We start from the raw sequence: 22,880 nt of genomic DNA on the forward strand, positions 1-22,880 counted from the left end.
CCTCTTGCTTGGAGACCCGTGAAATGACTAAAAGCGTATGATTTATGTTTGTGTGGATGTTACAATGTAATGGAGGAGCTTCAGTACATGCAAGAACTGGATATGCTTGCTAACATGCAAAGTGTTATTTAAAAATTGCCATTCAACCTGAGGGATCAGTGGAGAATAAAAGCTTATGACATAATGGAAACGTAACCGCAGAGCTTGTTTTATTGATCTGGTCACTTTCATTAACTGTCATGTCCGGATTCTTTCTGACCCTCTCTTTGCTGAGAGTCATTGTTTGGTGTCACTAGAACCAAGACATTGACCAGATTTAAGTCACAGCCTAAGGAAAGAATAAAGGGAGCTAATTTTGCTACTACAGTAGCAAACATAGACTCCCTTTCAGTAATTGGGAGTTTACTTAAAAGGGACTCAGGGAAAGGTTGATTGCTTATGCTGTTCTAATAATCACTCATTGAAGGAGTGTGGTCAGTTTAAAAAAAGCAATTTAAGGGGCGTTAAACCTGCAAAGTTTGTCATCAAACTCACCCTATGGTGCTTCACATCAAAGGGCAATCAGCAGCTGTGAAACAGTCATCAACGGATAACAAGTTAGTTTCTTGCAATTTGCAAAAACGTGGCAGTCAGAGGTATGTCAAGATGGGAAGCATTGTTTGAATTTACCTTTTAAGACTAAAGAAGTCTATCTGCCTAACAACTTTGCTGTGGCAAAGCAACAGATCTTTGGTTTGAAGAAAAAGTTTCTCAACCATGGTTTTCACCAGGAATATGCAGGATCCATGTATGTCTTTAGCAAGGTCTATGCAGAAGAAGTACCTCAAGAACAGCTGCACTATGAAATTGGGAAAGTATGGTACATCCCTCATCATGGTGTCCGCCATGATGTTTGAATGTGGAGCAATGTTTCAGGGAACATCGTTGAACAACAAACTTCTGCAAGGTCCTAATCTTACCAGTTCATTTCTTGAAGTAACCCATAGCTTTTAGAGATGACATTCAGTCTATGTTCCATCAAGTGAAGGTTGCTGAAGAAGACAGAAATTTGCTTCATTTTTTTGTTGGTGGCCAGATGGAAACATCTCTGAAAACTTGTGGAGTATAGGATGACTGTATGGACTCTTTCAAATTCAAGTTGGAGGTAAAACATCAATCTCTTACCAGACGTGGCATGTTTTTAATCACCATCCTCTGTGTACGATCCTCTGGGGTTTAGGGCTGCAACTAACGATTATTTTGATAATCGATTAATCTGTCGATTATTTTTACGATTAATCGATTAATCGGTTTATGTACTTATATTTTAGTGTTTTCCATTTTTTCCCCAAGTAAATTATTAATAAATGGTCTTTATCATTCAGCATAGATTTAAGAGATTTTAACCATTTTGCACTGTCATATCCTAATCAAAAATATACCTGGAGTTGTTTTATTGTGTTAGTAATCCTTTGTCGAACTCTTCTGCAATCAGAACACTGACCCATACTCTAGCAAATTTCACAAGGAGATTTCAAATAATGTTTTCACCATGGCAGTCCTTAGAGCTCCTAAAGTAGTTTAACACCCCGAACAAAGCTTATTAAGGAATCTTTCAGAACATATTTTCACGAAGAATAAGGATAAAATTGAATAAATAAATTGAATAAAATAAAATAAAATTATTGAATAAAATTGCAGTGCATTGTATTTTATTATATACTGGGAAAAAGCTTTATAGCTTTTGCTGTGAAATTGTAAACAATCCTTCAAAAAAAGTGCCAATGGCATGAAACCTGAATGGAACTCACAATTTAAAGTAAAATCCATCAGAGGGTTGTCCTGAAAAAAAAAATTGGACACACACAAAAAACCTGCTGTGTGAAAAAGAGCAGTGAATAATACTTAGAAAAAAAGTGCATTTCAAATATCTACATTTACCTCTCTCATTCAGTCATAATTAGGCTGCACGACTGAATTTTGAACTGGTAAACGACAAACTGATCACAGAACATGTTTGTAAAGCTTTAAATGTTAACTGTTAAAAAGCAATGTTATCAGCTTTTACGACTAAACATTTGCAAACAACATTGTACTGGAGAATCTGCACAAATGAAAGTCTTAGTTCACAAATCGCGCCTAAAAACGCGTGGAAAACGCTAGGCGCACCGCTTTCTCCTTCTTTCCAAAGCGCTCGCGCAGAAGCGCCCCTGAGGCGTCTGCCTTTGCTAAGCAACCATGACGTGCTCTCTCCTTGAAGACGCGGAAATTTCTGCAAAGGATAAATGGATTTGCAGCTCAAAAAATCGCTTGCAGTAGCTCTGCTACTAAATTTATTTCAAAATGGAAATCCATATACAACTATGATCAGCTGTTCCTTTCATCTTGACTGAGCTTTTAACGTTGTTACAGGAAAGGATGAAGCTGATTGGTTAGTTCTTGTCACATGACCCGCGGTGCGGTTGCTGCATTCTGAAAAGTTGAAATGTTTTTAACTCGATGCGGTGCGGTGTTGGAAATAACGAACTTGAGCGCGCAAAAGACGCGATATGTGAACGTCCCCTTAAACAGTGCAGTAGTGCAGAGTTTACAGGTTACTCTTCTTTTTTTAAAGGCTCAATGTAAAGTACTCCCACATCACGCTGAATGCTGCAGACATAGACATCATTTGATGTCTATGGCTGCAGAGACGCTGTTCGGGAAGCACGTGACATAAAACAAGGCCAGCTATTGGCTATTCGCTACTTCTCCTGTTGTACTGGCTGAGTAAAACCCCCGGTGGCTCATTACTGCCACACTTTGGTCACCGCAGATTTGAAATATGCACGAAATGAGCCGCTTATGGCAAATAAAAGTTATTTAGCAACGAATCGATGACTAAATTAGTTGACAACTATTTTAATAATCGATTTTAATCGATTAAATCGATTCGTTGTTTCAGCTCTAGGTTTTTATCGCTAGTCATTTTGTTTGCCAAGATGATGCAACAGGAACTCTGCAGGAGAAGTTGTGGATAGGATGATGCCATACACAGGACAACTTAAGGCAGTGGAAAAGATTGTTGGAAGATCTGGAGTTGTCCGGTGCATTCACCGTAGACAGGTGCATAAAGCCAGGGGATTTAAAAAAAACTGAAGCACACTCAACTATACCATTTTACAGGATTCCAGTGAAAATGTATACGGCACAATGACATACGTCTAATATGCTGTAATCATTCCCCGTTTGGAGTTGATGGGAATTGTTTGCTACCAAGGTGGACACAATGTTAAAAGCAGAATTGAAAATCCAGATTGTAGTTGCAGTCTTCTGGACTGACAGTACTTCAGTATTGAAGTACATCAACAATAAAGACAAGTGTTTCAGTACATTTGTGGCCAACAGTTTCACAACCATTAGAGAAATAGTTGAACCCTCACAGTGGAGATGTCAGTTCTAAGGACAATCCAGCTGAAGATGCATCAAGAGGAAAGGTTGAAGAATTTCTGAAGAACATTTGGTGGCTTGAAGGTCCAGCCACCTTGTGGTTGCAGGAGGAGTATTGGCCTATAGGCACACTAAAGATCTCAATAGACTCTACTTAATAATCTACTTAAACATATCAAATGATAAATTAAGGTAAACTTACTTTTTGGAGTCATGGAGACTCAAAATATCAGTCGCCTGGTTTTTCAAGTTGAAAATGATTTTGTTAGAAAGAATTTGCTTGGGAAAGAAGCAGAAGGATATGAATGCTGGTCATCCAAAGAACCAAAGAATCCAAAGGATAATGGCATACAGTCTGAGTGGTCAAGAGTCACAGCAACACCTAAGAGTCTTGACTTAAAACACGGGATGAAATATTGGGAGCAAAGAAACCCATCGTTCGCTATTGTCAGCAAAGGAAATTGAGTGAGGACATTTCTAAAAATCTGTGACATGGTAGACGAAGTCATATGTTGTCCATGGCTAGAAGGAAATTTTAGATTATTTACTTTTACTCTGTAGTCAGGAAGATCATTTCTGGATGTGGCTTTTGTAGATGCAATAATAGAAAAGCAACCGAACAAAAGTTGGCAGATCTTCCAAAGGAAAATATCCTTTATGATCTACTACTATTTACCAACACTAGAGTAGATTACTTTGGACCAATGGAAGTAAAGAGGGGAAGAGTAACCTGTAAAAGATGGAGTAGCATTCACCTGTATGGCAAGCTTTTTTTTTTCATATGAAAGACAAGAAAAGGAAAAGTGCTAGTTTTAGTTGGTTAAGTGCTGTAAAAGGGTTGTATTAGTTGGTTAAGTGCTGTAAAAAGGGTTCTCAGCTCTGTTGTCCAACAACAAATCCAACAAATCTTTGTAGTAACGAAAGTGTCCATGTTGTATTCACATACCAACTTAAAAGCACAACTCAGTAAATGAGAGCATCTGAGGAGTGCGTCAATGCAGTAGTTACACTTGCTCTAATGACAGCAGCTTCTGTTAACTAAACTAAACTAAAAATGCTTAAAATGCCTAAAGCTAAACCTCCCTTGTATTCAAATTTCTAAACCTGTTGTACAACAAAAGAGAACCTTATTACCTTTTTACAACACCAGTCAAATGCTTCCTTTTGTGATCTAATGTAGCTTCTTGTCAATTTTTACAATATTCAGTATATATCTCAATATGTTTCCATTTGCATTTAAATAATAATTAAAAAAACATGATTTTTTTGCCCTTAAACCACTAATTTAAGCAGTTAAAATAAATCTACACCAAGTGATCACTTAAGGCCTATATGTAACTGAAGTAGTCAAAAGTAGTACAGAAAGTACAGTATTTTTCGGACTATAAGTCGCACCTGAGTATGAGTCGCATCAGTCCAAAAATACGTCATGATGAGGAAAAAAACATATGTAAGTCGCACTGGACTATGTCGCATTTATTTAGAGCCATGAACCAAGAAAAAACAATAACATTTACAGCCGCGAGAGGGTGCTCTATGATTTCAGTGAGAGGCTACAGGAGCACTGAGCAGCATCTCTGGCAGCATAGAGCGCCCTCTCGCGGCTGGAGACGGTAATGTTTTCTCATGTCCGTCTTAGTTCATGTCTCTTAGTTCAATTCTCTTGGTTCATGTCAAATTAATTTTGATAAATAAGTCGCACCTGACTATAAGTCACAGGACCAGTCAAACTATGAAAAAAAGTGTGACTTATAGTCCGGAAATTACGGTACATTCCATCAACTTTTTAGTGCTGGCAATTCGCAATTTAAATTATGCAACTGGGATAAGTATTTTATTAGCATTTTTAGCTAAGAACACAAAACTGTCAACTGTCTGCCGATTTAAGAGAACCTCTGGGGCATGAAACTATGTTCCTACTGACACTAAAACCCTTTTAGATTGTTAGATGGGTTGCTGAAGCATATAAATATACATAAATGAATACCATCGACTTTTGCACTCTCTCTGTCTATATTATGAAAACTGGTAAATATAACCGTTAAATTCACTAATAATAATTCCAAATGGCCATATTCTATGTTTCTCTATTCAAACATCAGTGGTTGAGTAAGTGCATTTATTTAGCGATCACAATCGCAATCAATACAGTCGAGATCTTATGACAGAACACAGCCCAGCTGAACGTACTTTCATTAGATCACTAAACTCCAGCTTGTTAGTGTTTTCAGATCATCGGCGGGATACAGATCATGTATCCTTGTAACAGCGAAGCTCTGATTCGGGGATTTAAACTCTTGTAATCTGGCAACCGCTCTCATGAAAGCTCTCGTAGTAGAGGCGGGTAGAGCAGTTACATGTTCCTGTTTTCGGATGTTCAGTGCGTTCTTTTGGGAAAGTATACTTGGATTTGAAATATTCGATATTCCCAATATTTTCAAATTTTACATCGTTGTAAAAATGATTCCGATACTATCGCTAATATTCGATATATCGCCCAGCCATAGACTGGATATGTGGATTTTCAGTGTGAGAGCGCCCTCTGGTGTCGAGTGTGAATGAAACGAATCATGTGTTTATAGTGCTAATGGCCAATCCGTCATTTTTGGGGGAATTGTTGTTCATTTTATTTTATTTTTTATAAGTATCGGTTTAGGCACCTGAACTGTTTTAAAAGTATCGATTTGGCACCGGTGTATATGTATATATGTATATATATATATATATATATATATATATATATATATATATATATATATATATATATATTAAAAAAAAAAGATACTCAACCTTACATAGTAGTAATTATGGACTCTTTGACTCCTCGTGGTTACTTGGGCTCCTTCTTTTTATTGTATTTGAATTATGTTTGTCCACCATTAACAGTTAGGGGTCGGGGTGTAGGAGCCAAAATGTGTTTAATAAGGTGATATGTTACTATCATTTTGACCACTGAGTGGCACTGTAAACGTTACAAGATTTTAGTATATAGGTTACCCTCCTACTGACCTAGAAGGGCAAAAATGTTTTTGACCACATTGCAACGCATAGCTATGTAGTGCAGGGCCATGCAACAGGCGCAACACATGACAAGAGTGAAATTGTAAACTTTGTTTTGGTGTATGTGTTGGATATTGAATTGGACATTATTCACGTTGGTGTTTTGTGGAACCAATAAACTGTGTATGTTGATGCAACAGAAGAATGGTCTTCACGTTCCTTATGGAGACATGTAATAAGGAAGAAAACAACGGAACCTCAAACAAAGTAAGCGCGTCAACCTAATTATTCTGGGATCAGGCAACTCGATAGCATAAATTATTAGACTTAGCTCCTACATGCATGGTGCTGAATCATATTAAATAACCTTGTGCGTTATGATATATTTATAATTGCAGTTTCAATAAAAAGTGAATTTACCATGGACTAAATTGAGTTTATTTTGACACCCAAAGCCACAGTCAAAAACCTGACTTAAACAAAACTGCAGATCAAAAGTTGCATTAGCATTTAATCATTAAGCAAATGTTATTATCAAAGGCAACTTTCAAATAAGGAACATCACCAGCAATTTTGTCTTGAGCATTACTGTTCCTCAAATTTTTTTTTTAAAGTAACGTTTACATAAATGAAGTTAATTTTGTTTTATGGTTGTAGTCTAAGATACTTTAGCCAAAACATTCTTAGCTATGTGAAATATTTAATTTTGAATACCACATTTTTTAGTTTTTCATTTCCACCTCTTCTTTCTTCCTACCCCTTTTCCCTGCTCCCCACATGTTATTCTCTTCCCCCTCTCTCTTTCCTTTTCCCTTTTGTTGTGCCTGAACACCGTTGTTTGAAGATGCAACAGTCTTCTGTTGTGTGTTGTCAGGATCATAACTATGGAGCTCCACCCCCTCCCACCCCTCCTGCCTCCCCACTCTCCCAGACCGTTTTCTCCCATATGGAACGCAATGGCACACTGGGACGATCGCGACCCTGTTTCTCCCTCAATGATCCAGACAACTCTGCTGACAGTGAGAGCTCTTCGGAGGAGGACGAGGTGGTGGAAGGCTCAAATCCACCTTCTTGGTGTCAGTGCCGTCCAATGCAAGATGGCTTCCTCATTAAGTGTGAGAGATGCAGGTGGGTGATTTGTATCTGAAATATTTAATTTCAGATTGTACTGTGCTTTAGTGGTATATAAATCAAATGCAGATTTTCCCACTGAGAATTACCATTTCGTCACTCTCTGAGAACAGTTCGCACACCCAAAAAATTTACATTCTTTAACCCTTCAGAAAATACAGATTTCACTAGATTTACTGCCAAATACAGTCCATCATTGAAATATAACCGATGATTACAGTAAATGTCAAGATGTTCCCCTAAGCTTATATCTTAATGGTTGGTGAAGCTTTTATTTTTGATCTCACAAACAAATAAATGGCCAATATCAAACTGAAGTCACGTTAGTAAAATTTCACATTTTTGCATTTTTTATATCTCGTTGAGGCAAAAGTTCATGTCCAGCCTTAAATGCCTAGGCCTTAAATCAGCTTTCTGTCTATGTAAATTGGCTAAATTATCACACCAGTGGTTCACCTTTGTAAGAACCAATAGCTTAACTCTGAGTTATGGCAGTTAGTTATTGCTGTAATGGATAGAAAATGTGAACTGAAGGACTGGTCTTGTTGCAGGGGTCTGGAGAAGAACCAAGGGATGGATGGGCAGCGCAGAAAAGCAGAGAATGTTTCAGGTAAAACTCTTATGATAATGAACATGATCTTACTCACTCTGAATCACTTTGCTTCTTAGTTTTAGTTTCAAAGTACTTTTTCAAAAAGATTGTTTAAAAATATTGCCAAATCATCAGTAAACACAAAAACTGTGCCAGGAAAAATGTGTAAATAAGAATGTAAAATTAATAAGGTTCCAGTATTAGCAATAAAACTATGTAGTCAATTCACCTTTATTTAAATAGCCCTTTATACAGTACAGATTCTTAAAAAAAAGTAGCATCACAGTAATAAACAGGAATAGTAAGAGAATCAGTGATGCAAAGTTCATCAAATTCAATATGCAAATTACAGCAAATTCTGTTGCAAAGCAGCTCTAACAAGACAATAGTGTCGTCATTCAGTCAGTTCAGTGTTTATTGTTCAGTTCAATGTCTGTGTAAAGCTCATTAACTTTAAAACAAGTTCAATTCATCTATAAGCAGTTCCACAGAAGACCATGTGATCTTATTCAGCTTGAGTCAGTTTGATGTTGTTTCAGTTTGGTTATATGCTTATATAGGTAGACTTTGTCATGGCATACTTTCATGTTGACTCGACAAAGCCTTGTCTCAGCATTTAAAGGGGACATCGGATGAAATTGTAACGTTTTTTATTTTTTATTTTATTAATATCATTTTGTTAGGTTTCTGGCATATCTGCCAGCTCAGAAAAGCTGAAAAGAAAACACACAGCCAGGTTGTTATGGGCTGTCTGAGTCTGAAACTGTCATCCAGCGAGCTGTTTCACTTTGCAGCCGATTTATGTAGATAACTATATATTTGAATATGACCATCCCTGAGCCACATATATGGAGTCCATGGCAGCACTTCACCTGTAATGTTTTGACAAGCCCCATGGAAGAGAGTGGTGGAGTGAGTAGTAGCTCATTATCATTAAAGGGACATGCACCGAAACGGGTCGCTGTGAACAGAGCTGTTTTTGAGAAGGTGAAAAGGGTGTTGTTTTATACTATCATAGAGGAGTTTTATCTAAAGTATGTTACAGACATTTCATGAAGAGTCATACCAGATGGTGGAAAATGGGCATCTGATGTCCCTTTTAAGTTTTAATATTTAACCGATAGTTTTAATAGTTTTGATGCATAGATAAAGAAAGATGATGTGTGAAAGTAAAAAAAAAAAAACTCACTGTAAAAATTTGGAGAACCTCTAGCCCAAAATAATTTGGATAGGAAGATTTATCTACTGTACATAATTCAAATAACATCTGTCTGTTACTATTCAACACTAATAGTAACAATAAAACCCAACGCATTAACGTTAAACAGTTACACTTAATTCATAATTCAGTTGATTTATTCAATACGGCTTCAACAACTGTTAAGAATATGGTTACAGATGTTCAGGGACAGCTCTTGAATATAATGATCAGAGCAGTGCCTGATTTCATTTGTTACTTCTCTTCCCAGTAATACCTTTATTTCATCTTGTAATTTCTGACAGTTTTTTGAAAAATAAGGGTTGTTTTTCTGGGTGTGTTTTTATTTTTCTAAATTTATCACAGTGAGTGATAAATTTAAGGTTTTGCTTTTGTGTGTTGTCAAGTCAAGTCACCTTTATTTATATAGCGCTTTAAACAAAATACATTGCGTCAAAGCAACTGAACAACATTAATTAGTCAATAAAACAGAAAACAGTGGGTCAATAATGCAAAATGACAGTTAAAGGCAGTTCATCATTGAATTCAGTGATTTCATCTCAGTTCAGTTTAATTGGGTCTGTGCAATCATTTGTAAATCTGTAAATTAAGTAACTCCAACCAAGCAAGCCAGAGGCGACCACGGCAAGGAACCAAAACTCCCATCAGTGACAGAATGGAGAAAAAACCTTGGGAGAATGTTGTGTGTGTTTTTGTCTCAACCTTACCAGTGTCAGTGCTCTCTCACGTGCTGATGGTTAGTCATGCTGAGTCTTGAGCTTAATTTATATTTGCCTTTACAGTTGGTGAGAGCAGTGCTACAGAGAGTGGAGATGAGGACATGTCAGCCTCTGCTGTGTCGTACACGGCCACTCAACACACACCCACTAGCATCACTCTCACTGTCAAAAGAGTTAAACCCAGCAAAGTTAAGAAGAGAAAGAAGAGCATAGAGAAAACACGCACTACTCCTAAAGCCAAGAAAGTTAAGGTAAAACACATACACGCACAATCCTGTTCACATGACATAGACGGCAAATATGACAACTCTGAATTCTAGATGAATAATCACTTCTGTCAGAGCAAGTGAACATGTTCATGGAGTTTGAATCGTGTGATCATGGGCATGTCTCTCTTTTTATCAGTTTTTCCATCCTCTCTATTATATGATAATAAAAATGTAGATTTATATTCTCATTTCAGGCTTATTCTCATTATATTTGTATTCTCATTTCAGGCTTACAGAGAGGGTTCCAGAAAATCCATGAGAATGAAGGTATGGACTCAAATATGCAAAAAAAAAAAAAGTTGATCCACCTCTTCTGCTTTGGAAATGAGCTTTAGTACTATTCATTACCAAAGACTAAAGTTAACCAGATGCATTTTTAATCAAATACACCCTCTGATTGTTGCAGAACTCTGCGTCTGAGGCTAGTGTTCTGGATGAGAATACAGCAGAAGGATGGGAGACACGAATTCGCCAGTGGACGGACCAGTACGAGGAAGCTCTGTCTAACCAGTACAGTGCTGATGTGCAGAACCTCCTCAAACACTACTGTGCTAACGGCAACTTGTCCCCCAAGCCATCTACTGTCGCAATGGACACCATTAATAGAACAGAACTAGCCTGCAACAACACTGTGTTGGGCTCGCAAATGCAGGTATAGATGTGGTTTCACTTCTTAAAAATGATTCCAAATAAAGCCAAAGCATGAGCAACACAGCATTAAAGTCAGTGGTTCGCTTTTATAGATGGGTTGTCACCACCTAATTGTGTAACAGTGTAACCTGCTGAAAGGGTCACATGACCACCAGTAACATACAGACTGACGACTTATCTGGAACACAAATAATTAAAAGACCCTATGCTTATATCAGCACTGTTGGAATGTCACTCAACCAATCAAATTCAAGAACGGGAACTAATCATTGTAGAGAAGATGTCATATATTTATAATATTAATCTTCCATGAACTCACATAGTCAGACTCAGTAGTGTAAAAACTGTCACTGAAAAACATGGCTTGAGTGTTTTAATCTTGCAAATAACACTATTTTACTGATAAGCAAGAGTTAAGGAAACAATTTGACAGTTGCTTCCTGGTTTTGGATAAGCCAGCTCAGTCATTTCCGGTCAACTGTCAAAATCAACTGTGCTATAAGAGGAAGCACACTTTCTGTACATAATCTATTCACAATTTGAAGAAAGGTTTTGTTTGTCTAAGAGGACCAAACGTCCACATATACAGTTTCAGGAATGACAAACATGAGTGTAAAATATTATGCCAGTCATTGCTATGTTTCTGTGAGGGTCTCAAGAGTCTCTACCTATGAATTCCACAACATCAAATGGCACTTCACTGGAAGTTTACAAGCTGTCTTCTCTTTATGTGGAAAACTCTAAAGAACGCTCTGTGCATATGGTCATTTATGTGTCCCTGCCTGTAATTCTGTGATAATATTTTAAATGAATCCGTGATTTTATATATGTTCTATGTATTTATTCACAGTGTTTATTTTATTGGCTTAAAAAAGGGATAAAACCTGTTAAATAATTTTTGTTTACTGAATTGAAAACTGTTGTTTCCAAATGTACTGTGCTATTTTCGTTTAAAGATATTTCGTTTTTCCATGTTCCACTATGTTCTTCCCTCAACATAGACAAGTTGATATGTACCTCTCCCGTCTCAGTGCATGCACTCAATCGCTGTAGCCTGCATCGCCACTATGTTAGCGTTTAGCTAAGCACCATTCATTCCTTGGTAGCTTCTAAATTCAACCCTGTTTGGATCCTAAGGAATGAATGTTACTAAGCTAAACGCTAACATAGTAGCGCCGTGCTCTACAGCAATTAAGTGCACACACTGAGACGGGAGAGGTACATATCGGCTCATCTAATTTGAGGGAAGAACATAGAGGAATATGGAAAAACGGTGGTGTTTTCAATTGCCAACAAGTATTTAATGTGTTTAGTTACAGCTGGGTCGTGTAACACGTGTGCAGAAACATAGGAAGATTCTCAGAGCTGCACGGAATTTGGACCCTGAAACACTCATCATTGAGTATAGAGGCAAAGTCATGCTCAGACAGCAGTTTGAAGTCAACGGACATTTTTTCAAAAAGTAAGTGTATTTGGTTGAACATTTAGTTGATCTCATCTTATTAATTAGATTAGAATTGGGGGAATTTTGTAAATGTAGTAAAATGTATATTGTTTATAAAACATTGTATATTGAGTCTTTCCTAATTTCTTCTGTTGTCTCCACTCGAGGCCATATCCATTTGTCCTGTTTTACTCCAAGTTCAATGAAGTGGAGATGTGTGTGGATGCCCGAACATTTGGCAATGATGCACGGTTTATCAGAAGATCATGCACACCCAATGCTGAGGTGTGACTAATTTGTTGACTACTAACTGTTGACATAGTAGGGTTGCTTCATATGTTCATATGTTAATTTGTACAAACAGAGTATGTCTGTTCATAGTTTCTTTGCTAAGTAACAGTCTGACTAAATTTGATTCATATTAGATTACTTTTATCTTGTATACACTAACTCGCAGGTGCGGCACATGATAGCAGAGGGGATGATTCACCTGTGTATCTATGCTGTTGCTCAAATCTCAAAAGATTCGGAAGTCACGATTGGCTTTGACTATGAGTTTAGCTGCTGGTTAGTCACTTATTAATTTATTGGCATCTATTATTAATTCCAAATAAACTGTGATATGAAGTTGTGGGTATTGACACTTTTTCTCTATAATTTTTCCCACAGTAATTATAAAGTGGATTGTGCATGTCATAAGGGCAATCAGGACTGTCCTGTACAGAGACACAATCTCCGCCCCGTTCAACTGCTATCCCCTCAGTCTTCAAACTTTGCCCTGCCTGGAGCAGAAACACGGAGGAGAAGAGCCAGACGCAGAGAGATGGAAGGGGACAGGCTCATAACCAGTGTTTCTGATGAGAGCAACCACCTGCTGGAAGATGCAAACGAGACACAGGGAGTCAGTGATACAGAGGTGTGCGTTTAAGGAAAAACAGTCATAAACTCTTACTAGCTTTTTGCTGCAGTTTTGCGGCATAATGCTGATGATTATCTCACATGGTAATGAAGCTGATCTTGTTTTTGTGCTACAGGATGCTCTTATGGACAGAGTGAAGTTGGAGAATGGAGAAGAGGAGTTAGATGAGAATGGAGCTCTTACACCAAACAGACGTGTAAGCTTTCATCAGAGCAGAACAGTGTTGAATCGATACATGTTTATTTAAAAAAAAAAAAAAAAAAAAAATGGGAATTACATTTTAACTTATTTTTGGAAACATTAATTAAATTGTTGTTAAAAAAAAGCGATATGAATTTTCTAGGCCTATATGTATTGTATCAAGCCCTTTTTCCTTTTGCCCCCTTCAGTCTCGTGAAGAACGAAAGGCAGAGGCCATAATGCACATGTTTGAGAACCTTGAGAGGAGAAAGAAACGTGGTCAGGGTACAGCGCAGGCTACACCTGAAGAAACCAAACTGGATGCAGGGGAGGCAGAAGAGCCCTCACTTACAGCAGGAAACAATGTACCAAATACAGGAACAGGTGGAGGAGTCAGTACAAGGCGCACCTCCTTTGCTGCTGTGGTAGTTAATTTTCTCTCCTTTTTCTCAACTTTAGCTTTAGCTCATGATGGCTGTGTGTATTTACACACGTTCACTGTCTCATTGTCTTCATTAGGAAACAACAGATATTGACTCTGAAAAGCCCCCTGCTACACCCAGTCCTGCCCCTAAAGCACAAACCTCCCGCAGTTCCAAACCTCGTCCTAACAGCCGAATCTCAAGGTACCGCTCCAGTTCAGCCCAGCGTGCTCGGAGACAGCGGCAGGCTCTTTCTCAGCAAGCAGCCGAGGGAGTTGTGGTGGGCGGTGAAGAAGGCAGTGCAGGGGCAGGCCTCAGGGAGCAGGGCCAGGGAGAGGGAGCTCCAAACTGTGGGAGTCTCCAGGATGGAGAACTTTGTGGTGCCACCTCTTCAGGGATGGGTAATAAGACAAATATCAGATACCCAAAAACTAAAAAGGTGAGTTCATCTTACAATGTAAATCCTACTTAGGGTAATTATTATGTTTTTCTTGTCATAAGTCATGAGGAGAACTGCAGTGTTGTACACTTAAGCCAAATAAATAATTATATCTGTTTTCAAAACTGCATGTCCTGTGTAGGCTCAAGCAAAAACATTTTTTTATTATTTTTTTGCCTGGCAAAGTATTTAACCCAGTATAATTTGAAGATGAGTGCCAGCGGGATTTAAATTTGGTCCATCAGGAATTGGTTGGACTGTTGTAATTTCCTATTGCTGCAATCTCATGTGATTGACAGGTTGTCCAACCCTTGCACCAATGCACACTTAACCAGAGAAAGAGATGCCATTGCAAGAGAGGAATTACATAAATAAATAAAAATTAATGATTGATTTGTGTGTGTGTGTGTGTGTGTGTATATATATATATATATGTATGTATGTATGTATGTATGTATGTATGTATGTATGTATGTATGTGTGAGTGTGTGTGTGACTATGTGTTGCTTGAGGAGACTGATTGTAGCCCAGTAATAAGATAAAAATGGCGTCTGATTAAAAAGATGTGCATGTGTGAAGTGCATTACAATCAAATATTCCATATTCTTCTTTAATTTCATGGTGACTTTAAGAAAATATTTATTTGTACTGTTACTGTATTATTGCTGTTTAACACTGTAAAAATGCTTTGGCATAATCTGTATTGTATAAAGAGCATTAGAAAAAGTTACTTGACTGTGGTCAACTATGTTTCAGAGCTGTTATGTTATATTTATATTTACAGTACCTGGTAACAGAGTGGTTAAATGACAAGGTTCCAGAGCGGGTGGAGGAGTCTGTGGAACGCCCCTTACGCATCACCACTGACCCTACAGTTCTGGCCACCACCCTCAACATGCTGCCAGGACTATCTCATTCACCTCTCATCTGTACTACCCCCAAACACTATGTTCGTTTTGGTTCACCCTTTAACCCTGAAAGACGCCGGCGACCTTTTATGATTGACCCTGCATATGGTTCTTGCAAGAAGGTTAGAATGAGTTACTGAATAAATAAACTAACTTAAACACACAGATCTACAGTGTCAGTAGTATTTTGCCTGGAAATGAATGTAGATTTATTTAAAAAAAAAAATGTAATTGTAGCTGAATTGCCCAAAGACTTGGTAGTCTCCATTTAAGTTTGTATTGTGGCTCCTATTGTTATTGTGGCTACATAGCATGAGTTTGTGTACGTCTGTCTGAGCAGAGGTGGATGAAACAAGCGCTGGATGAAAGCATGGTATCTGGTCTGTTGGAGGATGGAACAGAATCCAATTCTTCCCACAAGAGTACCACCAGCAGCTCTCAACCGTTTAAACCTGGTAATGGCTCTTACTCCACTGCTTAGACAACAGAATGTGAATTACATGCCTTGGTATCAAAGATTTGGAGTTTTAACTACTTTACATAGTTTTAACTAGTTTTAACTTTTTGATATTGCCCTTTGTTCAGAGCTGGCAGGACCAATTAAGAAGAGGAAATTGAAGTGTTCATCAGAAACAGCAGCTTCACCTTCTGAGCTCTTGTTACGACCATTGTCCCCCATCACCCCACCTCTGCCCTCTGAACTTCCCACAACGCCTCTTCATTCGCTTATGACTCCCTGCTCGCTTTATTTAGGTGGGGAAGTAGAGAAGCTGAATGCTACCATGTTTTCATACTCTCCTCTCACATCCCGGACCACCAGCCGCTGCAATACACCTCTACAGTTTGAGGTGAACAGATGAAAACACACACACAAAATGGACTTATGTCTTAATAAAGCAGCTTGTATAGATTTGCTGTAGTAACAGGAGACAGAATAGCTTTATACATGACTTTTTTTTTTTTCTTTTTTCTTTTTTTTACAGAACATCTCTTCTCCTGAGGCCTCTCCTGTGCACAGATCAGAATCTCTGACTCCAGAAGTAAGTTTCAGTGTGCACATTATTGCTTGGTTGTATTATATCATGGTTAGGTTTGGAAGATGTGTTGATGATGTTGTTTGGCTAAAATTAAGAAGAAAACTGTGTGCCAAAAAGCATATATCTGTCATTTTTACTGCAAAGTCAGTCACACCAGGTTATATTATATTAATTAACATTAGTCAATGTTTTGTTCTTTATCTGGTTCGGCTCTGTGTTCATCTTCAGTTCTCTCTTCATAGCAGTTCAGTCAGTGTACTGTTTGAGTAAATGAACTACACGGGGATATTGGTTTGTTTTAACTCAGAGGGAGTCTCAGCCACATTAAAAAAGTTAACAGCTTATGTCATTTGTTGATTAATGCTTATTGGAAACGCGAACTGTTTCAAACGATTCAGTTCAATTTGGTGAACTGATTCAAGAAGAACAGGTTACATCGAGTGATTCGTTCGCGAACCGGATATCACTTAACTGCAGTGTTTTGAACTCGCTCACAACAGACACGGAAGAGAAGACAATGCTGAATAAAGTCGTAGTTTTTGCTATTTTTGGACCAAAATGTATTTTCAATGCTTCAAAAAATTCTAACTGACCCTCTGATGTCACATGGACTACTTCGAAGATGTTTTTATTACCTTTTTTCAATGGAGAGACAGAAAGTCATTAATGACATAATTTTCATTTTTTGATGAACTAACCCTTTAAACTTAGTTAATGTTAATGTCAACATTTAATAACATATTTTTAAATCCTTAAAAATTTGCATCTGTTATACCGTTTAATTTAACTGAGCCAACATGATTAATTAAAACTGTAACAAATATTTTGGTCATTGTTAGGTAATGTATTAACAATTAATTAATAAGTGTAACCCATTAAAATACTAGGAATGTTCATAAAGAAAGTTTTTCATTGTGTTGTAATAATTTCACTTTAAAATTATTATTATTATTTTTTTTTCTGTTCAGCCCTGTTTGCGACCTGATTTCACTTCACGGGTCACTGCCTTCCCTGACTTTCCCACAAGCCGGGGAAGCCCTGCTCCGGTGTCAGATGACTTCTCACTTGCTGCTCCAGACTCTCTGAATGGATCTGGTGGTGGGACTCCCCGCAGCTCAGCTGCTGTGTCCAGTCTATGTGACTCTTCCTTGGTTTCACATGCCAGTGAGGCACAGACCAGAGAACAGGCCTTTAGGACAGAATTTAACCTCATTTACACATGCTCTCCCCTCAATGCCAATCTAGCCACAGGTCCTATTAGTGACAGACACTTCCCACAATCAGAGGGCGGTTTGTCCACGGCTGACTCCGACTTAAGCACAATGTGCACCCAGGGGCTTCTGATGGAGGCGGGGTCTGGCTCTCTCTCAATGTATCTAGACACACAGTTTGGAGGTGGATATTCAGAGAGCAGCACATCCCCCCAACCTAGCAATCCACCACAGAAGAAGAAGGCAAGTTCTACGGCCACATCAATTTCTCCAATTCACAAGTTTTGTTTTGTTATGTACAGGATGATGGTAATTTGTCATCAATATACTTTAAAAATACATTGAAATAGATAAAAGGGGACCATCTTGCCCAACTACAGATGTAAGATGACTCCCATGTTAACATATACTAACTGGGGCATCTTCCTCCAAGGGTCTATTTTTAAATTGTCACTTCAAAATAAAATGTTTTCTTTTCTTTTTATTTTCCCCATACCATATATATCTAAATTAAATCTTTTGTTCAGAAATCCCCCATTAACAAACAATTCTAATTTAATATATAATAATTTATAATAAATTCCCACATCATTATCCAGTGAAAATGCATTTGACTTTCACCTAAAAACTGTGATGAAATGAATCTCACAAATATTGATGTTCAGTTTATTATTATTTGTAGGGACATCTGGGGACAGAGAAATAATAATTAGCAGAGGATATTTCATGACTTGGTGTAATATAAAGTAATAACTGCTGGAATATGAACTCAAACTGTTCATTCCAAAAGATCTCATCTAAAAGCTTGGGAAAACTTCATCAGTTTGCCTTTCTTTTTCTCACATACATTTAAATCGTGAAGGGTGGTCCTCTACCTTGCATGAAACTCTTACTCTATGATTCGCTCCGTTTTTCTCTTTCTCCTCTTTGCTCTTAAAACTTTTGCAAAATCTTTTTCCACCCCTTTCTCAAGGCAGAGGGTCATGGTGAGTGCTGGTAGTCAGCTGGCTGGCTTGCCTGGGTACCAGGCATTAGCTGTAAGGGGCCAGTTCAAGCCAGGGCAGAACATGGTGAATATCACATAAGTGGCCTCCATCTAGAAGTGTGCATGTCCATAAACATTTGCATCTCCAGATGATGTACTCCTTCATCTGTATTGAGCAAATTGATTTTGATTTGATTGAGGGGAGAAAAAAAAAGAAGTAAACTTTTGCAGAGCCGGTTGTATTGTCTAATCTGAAAGCAATTCTCATGGTGAATATGTCTGTATGTGTATGTGGGGTTTTCTTTGCTTTTGTTATGGAGTGTAGATTCCTAATTTAAAAAACTTTTCCCATGGCCTGATGTTAGTTTTGCAAGTTGTTCAAGCAAGTTGGGTAATAATGCATGTTGTATTTTTCCTCATACTCATTGAAGTTATAGATGATGTCATTCTACATCAATTGGTCATGCATGTGTTGCTTTATGTGAACATGAATGTTGCAATGCATGTGTGTACTAAGAAATTGTACTGAAGGACAGAAATGCTTGCATAATGATCCTTGTGCATCTTTTAATCACTCTTATACATATTCTTTCCATGTAGGTGTCTCTGCTGGAGTACAGGGAAAGAAAGAAAGGGCCACGTGACCCAACGACCCAGCGACCCACAGCAAACCTCAGCTCCATTTGCCCTCAGACAGAGTCTCCAGGACAGCCGCGCACTCATTTTCAGCCTTCAGTCTCTCAGAGCAATTCATTTTCTCCAGAATGCCAAGCTTTTCCACACATAGAGGAGGTCAGTCCTCCTGGCATCAGGTCTGGAAACCACACACAGACCACAGTGCTGGGCGGACCAGAGTCCAACCACTGGTGAGAAGAAAACACAGAGATTCATACCAACCCATGTCAACAGTTCTGCTCTGTGTAATTTTTTTATTTTGACACTATTGGGAGTTTTGATTAAAGTTTTCAATTAGTTTTTCATTTTATATTATCAGTTTCAGTGTTATGAATTTTTTTTTTTAGCTTAAATTTTCAATTTAATGTTTTTTTTTCTAGTTATTGTACAGTTCTTTATTTATATATATATACACACACACACACACACACCCCCAGTATATATAGTTTTAGTTAACAATAACAAACCTGGTCCTGCTAAATTGTAGCTCTTCATACGCATTCTCATAGATCCCTAATGAACGATCATCGTGAATGTGACTGTGTCTTTCTGTGTCTATCAGGATGGTCTCTACATCAGTTGAGCGGTTGAGGGAGGGACAGGGTGCTCTGGAGCGTGTTCTGAGGGGTAATCTCAACATAGAGCTTGCCCTTAAAAGAGCAGATGTGGGAATTAATGACCAAATCAGCAGTCATGACAAGAGCTCTGGTATGATTAAAAAAATTTTTTTTAGCAGAACTGCATATGCTATCAGCAGATTTTGATTAATTCTTTGTGTCTTGTCAGATGCTGTTGAGATGGACATGTTCGATCTTCAAAGCTCATCTCTGACTTCTCCCTTAAAGAGTCCTTCTCTTCACCCACATCAGGTAGAATGTTCACGATGATATTTTGATTAATGTCATGGAATTCATACACTACTGGTCAAAAGCTTAAAATAAAAAAAAAAAAATTGTTTTTGAAAGAGGTCTCTCTTTGATAACCAAAGCTGATACTTAATTCAATGAGAAGTACAGTTAAACCCGTAATATTGTGAAAAGGGATTACAACTTAAAATAACTTTTTTTTTTTAACAATTTTAATACATTTAAAAATGTAATCATTTCCTGTAATGTCAAAGCTGAATTTTCAGCAGCCATTTCTCCAGGCTGTAGTGTCACATGATCTTCATTCCAATATGCTGATTTGGTGCTCAATAAACATTTCCTATTATTATAAATGTTGAAAAGTATGTAGTTGTAGTTGTTTTGCTTGATATTTTTGTGGAAACCGTATGTTAAATCTGTCTTTTAATGAACATCCAGCAGATGCTGCCTCTCCTGCCAGAATCCCATCAGCATTTGGAAAGCCCAGCCTACGACCAGCAGAGCTCCTCTTCTCCATTCTGTCCGTCTGTAAGCCCCTCCCCTCCTCGCTGCAGCTCTGGGGGCCCAGGTTACTATTCTTCAAAGCTGCCCACACACATCCCACTTACTCAAGAAAGCCCGTCCTCTTCTACAGTATCAATTTCCTCAGTGGACTCATCATTGTGTGCGCCACATCCTCACAGCAGCAGTGGAGGTGGAATGGACACCTCAAGCCTTAAAGCTAAACTGTTGGACAGCACCCTGTCTGCTGCTCTCTCTATACCCGCCAGAGGCCACCTTAAAATGGACAACGCAGCAGTACCACACACACAAGGAGCTCATGGCTCCAGATTGGCCCAGTCATCCAGAGTGCACAGCCAGAGAACAGACAAACCCAGTCAGGCTAACTCGAGACATCACACGGCTTCTGGGGCACAGCACTATCCACAACGAAATCTACAGGGTTCAGGGGTATGGACACAGTCAGGGACCTTTTAGGACCCACAGTGTGAGTGTGTGTGTGTACATGTCTGTATGTGTGTGTCAAAAAGAGAAGTGTGTAACATCCTCCTCACTTTTTCCTGTGGAGAAGCTATGTGTTGTTAGAGGGAATTTGATGTATTGAGCTCTGTATGGATGGTCTACTTTTTTCTCTTTACTTCCCCCCCAGTTCCTGTTATCTTTTTCCGAAAACTGAATTTCTGCAGTTACGTGTAACTTAGTGTGGACTTCATAACAATCAAATCAATGGAACATTAAAGTAACTAGTTTGGAGTATATAACCAGATTTAAATGTATTTTCAAAAGTCACCCAAATGCTACAAAGATGATCACACTGAGGTATTTAAGAGCACTGGTTAAGCACCCGTGTTGAAACAAAACCGTTTCTCTAAAATTAAGTGTTCTCATGTTTAAGACTACAAGTGATCATGCTGATCTTAGATGAGTTTCAACTTTCAAGTCTAATGAATTATACCATGACCGTATGAAATGGCATTCTTTCTTTAAAATGCTTTGCAAGGTTGACTCTGATTAGACTCTCCAGTTATCAGTAGTCGTCATCAGAACAGTCGGGTAGTGCATTCATGGATGGCACGCTTGGCTCAGGAAAATGTTTATGAATGCACATGAAAGCAATTCTTAGTGAACAGTGAGTTATTTCCTCACTCTGAATCATTCCCTTGACTAGCGATCATTAGGAATTCTCCTGTTAGTGTCATAAAATCACTACTCACTTGATATATAATACTTGACAAGCAGATCTTGGTGCTTCAGTTGGTCCAGTTGAACTGTTTTTGTTTCCCAGTGTGCTCACTGTTTTCTCTTTAGGTAAAAACATGCAATTGCCAGTTCAAACTTTGTTTAATAACTTTTTTCCAATGATTGTTACAGGACTTTGCCGAAAAGATTTTGCAGAAATGTTTTCGTTTATACTCTGTTAAAAGTATGTGTACCCTGCCCAAGCCCTTTAATCGTAAGTGTATACTTTGCTGCTTTCACTTCATTCTCTTGAATTTTCTCTCCTTGACCAGTCTTTGCATTCCAACCACCATTTTCAAAAAGAGAGTAAAGAAATGCTGTGGCCAGATGGTTTGATCAGTAAAAAAGACAAAGCAAGTTTGCTGCTGCTGCTGTGGTCTCTAAAATGTAATTGTTTCCCCCCTTTTTAATCACAAAAAGCTGCTCATGGTACAGCCTTTTTTTTTTTTACAGAATAGGCATAGTGTTGTTCTTCCATTGGATGACAAGTCATGTGCAATGATGACCACAGTAGTGGGATATTGACCCCACTTCAAACAAAACCGATACCCCTGTTGCATTTAGAGAATCAATGTTGTCTGCTTGGTGGATTTATTCTAATGTGGTCCAGCAACAAAAAAGATTAAGTCTGTTTTTGTTTTGCCCTAATGTAAAAAGATCTTGAAATGATGACAGGTAATGAGGTCAGCCTTAGCTCACAGGTTTATATGAATGTCTCTTGAAAAGGAAAAAGAAAAGACTGTGACCTGAAATTTACCAGCACCTTAACTACAACATTATGTGTACTCGGCTGAAGTGTCTTTCTGTTCTCAGAGAAATATAGTACACCAAATTTGCTGCATGATATTTCTTTTATGTGTCATTGTTACAGTCTAGGGTTGGGTTTTTGGGATCAGGTTTTGATTGAGATTCACCTCTTCTTAACCCCACAAACAGTTGGCACTTTTCTGGCATCCATAGACATATTTTTGTTGTATTTTTTAACCTAATTTGAACCCTTCCCTTTTTCATGACATAAATGCATCACATTTTGCTTTTTAAATAAAAGGTTTGTGAACATTTTTTAAA

The 22,880-nt window shown here is 38.1% G+C and overlaps 1 protein-coding gene across 6 annotated transcripts in view; it reads left to right on the forward strand.

Annotated features, from left to right (window-relative positions):
- Positions 1-22,880, forward strand: part of LOC132151986 (histone-lysine N-methyltransferase SETD5-like) — a 52,774-nt gene extending 29,894 nt beyond the window's left edge. For 2 of the 6 annotated variants that reach the window (XM_059560581.1, XM_059560580.1), the window contains 22 exons: positions 7,250-7,533; positions 8,088-8,146; positions 10,130-10,317; positions 10,564-10,602; positions 10,742-10,987; positions 12,300-12,448; positions 12,598-12,715; positions 12,888-12,997; positions 13,100-13,346; positions 13,465-13,545; positions 13,739-13,954; positions 14,049-14,390; positions 15,175-15,420; positions 15,639-15,753; positions 15,884-16,146; positions 16,282-16,338; positions 17,304-17,789; positions 18,524-18,616; positions 19,132-19,397; positions 19,769-19,914; positions 19,993-20,075; positions 20,511-22,880. In XM_059560581.1, coding sequence (XP_059416564.1) covers positions 7,250-7,533; positions 8,088-8,146; positions 10,130-10,317; positions 10,564-10,602; positions 10,742-10,987; positions 12,300-12,448; positions 12,598-12,715; positions 12,888-12,997; positions 13,100-13,346; positions 13,465-13,545; positions 13,739-13,954; positions 14,049-14,390; positions 15,175-15,420; positions 15,639-15,753; positions 15,884-16,146; positions 16,282-16,338; positions 17,304-17,789; positions 18,524-18,616; positions 19,132-19,397; positions 19,769-19,914; positions 19,993-20,075; positions 20,511-21,050 — 4,374 coding nt within the window. In that variant the 3' untranslated portion in view covers positions 21,051-22,880. Of the gene's footprint in view, positions 1-6,605; positions 6,673-7,249; positions 7,534-8,087; positions 8,147-10,129; positions 10,318-10,563; positions 10,603-10,741; positions 10,988-12,299; positions 12,449-12,597; positions 12,716-12,887; positions 12,998-13,099; positions 13,347-13,464; positions 13,546-13,738; positions 13,955-14,048; positions 14,391-15,174; positions 15,421-15,638; positions 15,754-15,883; positions 16,147-16,281; positions 16,339-17,303; positions 17,790-18,523; positions 18,617-19,131; positions 19,398-19,768; positions 19,915-19,992; positions 20,076-20,510 lie in introns of all 6 variants that reach the window. The other 4 variants (XM_059560584.1, XM_059560585.1, XM_059560582.1 and 1 more) reach the window with 4 other exon arrangements.

Source organism: Carassius carassius, chromosome 10, assembly GCF_963082965.1.
Source record: "Carassius carassius chromosome 10, fCarCar2.1, whole genome shotgun sequence".
Lineage (NCBI taxonomy): Eukaryota > Metazoa > Chordata > Actinopteri > Cypriniformes > Cyprinidae > Carassius > Carassius carassius.